The sequence below is a fragment of the Pediculus humanus genome, genomic scaffold (genome assembly GCF_000006295.1).
Source record: "Pediculus humanus corporis 1103172107703 genomic scaffold, whole genome shotgun sequence".
NCBI lineage: Eukaryota > Metazoa > Arthropoda > Insecta > Psocodea > Pediculidae > Pediculus > Pediculus humanus.
Window position 1 is genome coordinate 53,386 of NW_002987308.1, and position 7,296 is coordinate 60,681.

General features: G+C 21.9%; 2 protein-coding genes across 2 annotated transcripts; both read right to left on the reverse strand.

The window, feature by feature from the left end:
* Positions 1–2,500: 2,500 nt before the first annotated feature.
* Phum_PHUM306050 (UDP-galactose transporter, putative) lies at positions 2,501–3,799 on the reverse strand (the record flags this gene model as incomplete). The annotated part of the gene is made up of 3 exons (XM_002427196.1): positions 2,501–2,775; positions 2,958–3,391; positions 3,468–3,799. The coding sequence occupies 3 exons, from the start codon at positions 3,797–3,799 to the stop codon at positions 2,501–2,503; spliced, it is 1,041 nt and encodes a 346-aa protein (XP_002427241.1).
* Positions 3,800–5,247: 1,448 nt separating this feature from the next.
* Phum_PHUM306060 (glucose 1-dehydrogenase, putative) lies at positions 5,248–7,060 on the reverse strand (the record flags this gene model as incomplete). Its single annotated transcript, XM_002427197.1, has 8 exons — positions 5,248–5,360; positions 5,441–5,569; positions 5,641–5,751; positions 5,831–5,935; positions 6,040–6,237; positions 6,302–6,507; positions 6,583–6,796; positions 6,877–7,060. 8 exons carry the CDS (start codon positions 7,058–7,060, stop codon positions 5,248–5,250), a joined length of 1,260 nt encoding a protein of 419 aa, XP_002427242.1.
* Positions 7,061–7,296: the final 236 nt, after the last annotated feature.

Genomic DNA, 7,296 nt, shown 5'->3' on the forward strand with positions numbered 1-7,296 from the left:
ATTATTATTAGAGGGTGGTGAATAATGGTAAAATCGTATTAAATATTTAATAAAAAACAATTTTTTATAATAAGGTGACAAAAAAAAAAAAAATAGTTATAGTTTTATTCAGTTTGAGTCTAAAAACAAATTGAGTTTAAAAATTGTGATTATTTTCTTTTTTATTTAAATGACGATTATAAAATTGTCGGAAATTCGACAATCGTTTCCGGAATTGTACAATAACCAGAAAAAGGAAAAAAAATTTGATTTTGTAGTAATTTCGGAAATGATAGACAAACAACGATCGAATATTATTTTTTTATACTTTATTATTATTATTATTTGAATTTTTACAGAATTTTAAAAAATTTAAGCTTCTCCCCCCCCCCCCCCCTATTGAATAATGCTTGTATATTGAGCCTTTTTAAATGAAAAAAAAAAATATTCTTGCTTGAATCTTTTTTAATAAATAATAAGTTTGCCAAAAAAAAAATAAAAAATAAAAAAAAGTGACAGAATGATTGATGAATTGCCTTTTTTTAAGAAAAGAAAATTTTTTTTTTTTTTTTACTCAGTTTATTATTATTATTAATTAATTAATTAATTATTAATGCCAAACAGTTTGAGTTGTTTAGAAAAATAATAATAATTATTATTATTTAATTTTATTTCTGCATTTGCCAAATTTTTTTAATATGATTATTATAGAATAATTAATTAGGGGCGAGTTATAAATAAATATTTATGTATGATTAATAATAAACGATTTTTTATTTACATAAAATAAAAAATTTTGAAAACGATAGCATTTGTATATTGATCTCTTGTCATTTTGAAAAATTTAGGAAAAAGTTTTTTTGTTTTTCATTATTATTATTATTAATTATTATTATTATTATTATTATTATTATTAAAAGGAGAATTTTTATTTTTATTTTATAGTTAAAAGAAAAATTAATTTTCATTTTTTTTTTTTTAAGTTTATCATTTATAAAAGATCTTTTTGTTTGTTTGTAAACAAGCAGCCATTTTGTTTTCATTTTACTACTATTGGGATATGAGGTAAAATGTTTTTGTCATTTTTCTTTTTTTTTTTTTTTTTCTTAACAATTGTCACATAATAATTTTTTTTCAAAATTTAATTTCTAGTCGCTGTTTTAAACAATTATTATTTGTAATAAAAAAAAAATAAAAATATTATACATATATTTATAAAAAAAAAAAAACATATTTAAGATAGTAAGCGACTACCTTAAAACTCTTTGTTACTAAATGCATTTATTATCATAACTTTTTTTTTTTTTTGTAATTTTACACAAAAAAAATTTGATTTTTTTTATCAATAATTTATTATTATTATTATTACTACATAAAAAATTTATTTCTTACTGCCATTTTAATTAGTGTAATAGTTTAACGTTTCCCTTTTAAAATATCATTTTCTTTGAAATTTATTAATTTTAGAGTGCAATTCTCTTTCTTAACTCAGGGGTTTCGTCATTTCTTTTTTTTTTTTTTTTTATTAAAATTAAAAATAATAAAAAAAAGGTTGGATCACATAAAATAATTTCATTAGGGAACAAATAAATATGGACATTTTTTTTTTTTTTTTTTAACGGTTTTTAAATAATGCAATAAAGTATATATATATGTATAAATAATGACAAATTGTACTACTACTACTACTACTACTTATCATTATTATTATTATTTTGTTACGAAATCATTTTTTAATATTTAATTTATTATTATTATTATTATTCCTTTTTATTATTTTATTTAATATATATATAAATATTATTTTGTGATAAATCGATATAATATAATAATATTTATATAATAATCATCGTAATCATTATATTCGATCGATATTTTTAATTAAAAAAAAAAAGTTTTCAGTGATTGATTGTGACGCAGACTAGAAAAAAAAAAAAAAAGAAAATTTTTATGTTTTTATTGTTACATAAGCACAAAAAAAATATATAAATTGTATTGATTGATTTTCTATTGATTTTCTATTGATTTTTTTTTTTTTAAACTTATCAAAAAAAAAAAAAAAAAATTACTATATGAATTTACATCACGCTTCTTTTATTTTTGTCACGTGATCAAATTTTTATATTGTAATTTGAAAATTAAGTCTAAATTATTCATTTTACCTGATAAAGTATTATTATTATTATTTCAATAAAGAAAATAAGAAAATTTTTTGATAGCACGAATTTCAATATATATATATAATAAACCTTGTTTAATTTTTGAAACTATAAAAATACTGTGAAATTTTTTGTACTGATATTATACTAAAAATAATAAAGTGAAATATTTATAAATTTTTGTTTTAATTATTAACATATAACCAACAATATACAATAAGATTTTTGTTTAAAAGGTAAAGTAAATAATCACAAATAAGTTTTTTTTTATTATATATATATATATTTAAAGTTTTTTTTTCAGTCTCGATACATTTTTTTTTTTATATAAGTGTTTTTGTTTTGAAAATTGTAATTGTTTTTTACACTGTCAACTCTAAAGATGGTTTTTTCCTTTTCAAAATCTTAAATAAGTACAGATATAATTTTAATAGTCTTCTCGATAAGAAATTTTTCATTGTGACGTTCCTATTATTTTTAGCATATATGTTTAAATATATTCCGAATAATACTAATAATCCTGACCAAAAATAACTGATTGTAAACGGTTTGCTAAAAAACATAAATGATAAAACAATGCTAACTGCTTTTCTGCATGTTGTTACTGTTGCAGCTGCAAAAGCCCCACACGATTTAACTAATGTTAAAACTACTTGAACTCCCAAATAACCAGATGCAGAAAATAACAAACCATAACCATATGTTTGAGTCGGATTCTAAAATAATAAATATTATTAATAATGTTATTTATTTTGTATTAATATATATTAATGTGAGGAAACTTTGTTATTATGCTTACATTTAAACAAAAATAAAAACCATTAAAAAATTTTCCCGAGACCAACATCAAAATTAACAAATAGATAAATCCTAATGAGTACGAGTAAAGCACTACTTCTGTATTAGGAACATTGTATTTTTTCATTGCTTTTTCTTGCACATTTCCTATTACTGCATCACATAGTAAAGCTAATGATATCATTAAAACTCCAATTAGATTAAAATTAGGTGATACATAACTATCAGCTAGTGTAAAAGAAGCAAGTCCAACGCACATTGATATCGCTGCCAAAAAATCTAATAATCCAAACTTTTTTTTTTGAATAATTATTCCACCGATCATAACTGGTATTAATTTGCAGCATTTAAATATAACTTGAGTTGGATAATTTAAATATTGGAGTGAAGTGTTTGAAAAGCCTACAGTTCCAAGAGTTAAAGCTGCTAAAAGTAGATATATTTTAATTGGAGTTCTAAAATAAATGCATTGTATATTATTTTAATGTGTTTAAATAAATTAGTATATGTTACAAATAAATAGTGTCGCACCTTCTTTTTTTTAAACCGGAAATAAAATTTTCAATCCAACCGAAAAGTGAATAATATCCAAATTGCATAAGAGTGACATACCAACCATAGGGTTTTAATCCCTCAATTGTAAATAACAATTCTAATAAATACCCATATATAAGGTAAAAAACAAATAAACCTAAACAGCAACAAATAAATTGACTAGTTTTATCTAAACCACTTATGTCAAGCCATAATAAAGTTATCTCGGATTTTTGATTTAAAGTGTCTTGGTTTGGCTCTATTTCTAAAGTAAAGTTTTTACCATTTTCTACACCTTTACTGACTTTTAATGTTTTGGACTTGAACATAATTTTTTGAGAATAATACTATTGTAATAATAATTGAATATCATAAATTTTTAAAATAAATATAAAGCATTGCAATTATCTAATGTGAATATTTCAAAAATGAAATAATGTCAAAGCATTTTACTTGTAAAATTAAAATTACAAACTTTAAAGTGGTTTTTTTTTTTTGTGCAAAAATTAAAAACAGATGTACGTAGCCAATAAGAGCAGACGAAAAAGAAGGCCCTGAAAATAATTATTCGCCAAAATGTATTCGAGATTCAAAGTTTAAAATATTTTCAAGTAATAAATAAGAGTTAAATGTAAAATTTTTAGTGAATATTTGTCTTTTTTTATTTAGTGTACACACTACCAAATTCAATAATTGTATTTTAGAAATAAAGTAAGTAAGGATTTTATTATGTTTTTATAAATATTAATCAAATATAAAAAATAGTATTCCTTCAATCTACATGAATTTTTAAACTTTTCAGACTCTTATGTCATAAATTACTTTATTAGTTTTTTAGGTTTGTAATAAAAATAAATAATAATACTCATTAGTAAATATTTTTTAAATAAATCTTTATTCGATTAAAAAATATAAAACAAAATATAATATAAAATACTAAAATTAACAGAAATAATTATAATATTCAAAATTTATTAAAGAAAATAAATGATAGTAAAATTAAATATAAAAAAAATTCTCTAATATTTTTTAAATTACTTAAAAATAAAAACAACAAAAAATATATTTTTTTATTTATAATGTATGATTAAAAATAAAAATTTGAGCTATAATTTAATTTTTTAATTAATTGCTGTCATCGTTTATTATATTTCACATAAAATTTGTACAGATTTGAGTCGTGACAGTAATCGTTTAAAAGTATACAATTATTTGAATTTATCGAATAGATAACATTAAATTTTTCATGTATCAGTCTAAATTTGATTAATTTTGATACATGTTACATTTTATGCCCACAATTATGCAATAATTATTTTTAGTGATAAAAAAAATGTGTAATTTTTAATGTTATCTAAATATACAACTCTATTTATTGATAAATAACAGTAAAAAGTATTTACTTAAAAATAAAAATAAAAAAAATATAGAACTTTTCCACAACCTTATAAACATAATATAAAACAATAATTTATGTTAAAAAAAAGTGTCATGTTTTTTTTTTACAAAACAAATAGTGTATAAGTTATAATAAAAATACTATTGTAAAACATTTTTCCTGGTTATTTAATACTTTTTAAAGGTATAAATTTTAAAACCTAATTATACTAACTAACTGATTATTTAACTTAAACAGGTTTATGTATTTTGTTTTTTTTTTTTGCATGTTTAACAGAATGAATGTTGTTACTGTAAATGTTAAATCTGCACTGAAAAAATGAAATTCCTATACTTCTCGTATTATTTTAAATAATAATAATAATAATAATAATAATTTTTAAAGTTTAGATTTTAACGAATTCATTAACTTTTCTAGCTTCATGGCTTCTTGCATTTTTCCCGAAATTTTAAGCTTTCCACTCATAAACGCTGCGGTAGCCTTCAATTTGCCTGAAAAATAAACAATGAAATCAATATATTTATTTCTTATTATTAAATTATATAAAATATGTATTTGTAAACATTTATACCTGAGAATAGGTCAAAAAAATCTTTAGCACTCATGGTTAATGTAGCATCAGGAGGCACCGATGGTTTTCCACGACCTGCTTGACCTTTGCCGTTTTTCAAATCAATGTACCATACTCCTTCGGATGGTCCTAAAAATAAATTTGCTAATTAAAATAAAATAAAGTATCATTAAAAATGTGAAAAAGTATAATTTTAATACCTTTAACATTAAATTGAAAAACTGCTTGAATTCTCCTAACTACATCTTCATTTATATTACTTTTAATAGCTTGAAATACATGTTCTATTTTTTCTTCGTAATTTACACTACCTACATAATAAATAAAATGCTTATAATTTTGTACCTGCAAAGATTTGACATTTATCTGTTTTTTACAATTGTAACATACCTGAAGCTGAACCTTCTTGTTTTTTTGCAGAGCCTACAAGAGCTTGGTCGTAATTTGTTGGAGGATCTCCGAGGAAAAAGTCAGGCATCAAATTTTCAGCATTATCTAAAAATTTAGATGTAAAAATTCAATTGATTTTTTACCTTTTTTTTAAGGTTATAAAAAAAATCAATGGATTTAAAAAATAATAATGAAAGGTAGGTTCTTACCAGGATTACAGGCATAATTTTTAAAATCTGTGATTCCTTCAGATTTTAAAACTTCATCATCGATGAAAAAGTTTCCAGTAACTGTTTTCGAATCTTTAGTTAAAATGGCGTAGGCAGCATCAGCAACAATTTCAGGTTTTCTAGAATGATTTGCACTGTCTGGTCCAGTCAACATTTCTATTGCAGCTGTCATTATGGCTAATTAAAAAAATAAATTTTTAGTAATGTTAAAAAATTAAGTTAAATTTTTAAATAATTTTACCTGTTCTCGGCCACAGAGCATTGACAGCTATTCCATCTTTTTGAAATTCTTTGTGCATGCCAAGCACACAAAGTGACATACCATACTTAGCAATTGTATAAGCCAAATGATTTTCAAACCACATTGGATTCAAATTTAGAGGAGGACTTAAATTTAATATGTGTGGATTTTTACCCTTTTTTAAATAAGGTAAACATACTTTAGATCTAAATAAAATAAATTTCAATTAAACGTGATAAAAGTTTTTTTTTAATGTCAGTAATTTGTTAAAATTGACATACACTAAAAAAGTTCCTCTTGTATTTATATTTTGCATTAAATCATATCTTTTTAAATCAGTCTCGAGAGTAGGTGTCAAAGAAATTGCACTGGCATTATTAATAAGAATATCGATACCACCAAATTTTGCAACAGCATCTTTAACAGCTTTGGTAATTTGTGCTTCATCTCTGACATCGACAACACAGGGCAATGCTTTTCCACCAGCATCTTCAACTAGTTTTTAAAAAAAAAAAAAAAATAAGTAATTGTAAAAGTATTAATTATAATTATTATCAATCAAATAAAATGATTACCTTCTTTTGCAGCTGTAAATATTGTTCCTGGCAGTTTCGGATGAGGTTCAGCCGTTTTGGCAGCAATTACAATGTTGGCCCCATCCTTAGCAGCTTTTAAAGCTATAGCTTTTCCTATACCTCTGCTAGCTCCAGTGATGAAAATTGTCATGTCTTTTAATTTCCTAAAATTTAATGCTTGCATCAATATTTTCAAATTAAAAAAAACAATTCCGGATTTAAAAATCTACTGTATATTATTAATTAAAGAAATAATAACTTGTTGTGATAAAATTTAAAATGGATTGAGTTTACTTAAACTAAAAGTTTCAGCTTTAAAATTTAAATTTATTTTTAAAAATTCTATATTGTAAAATTTATTGCAATTTCAAAATCAATACAAATCAATCAAATCTGTTATTTTAAATAATACAAAATGAA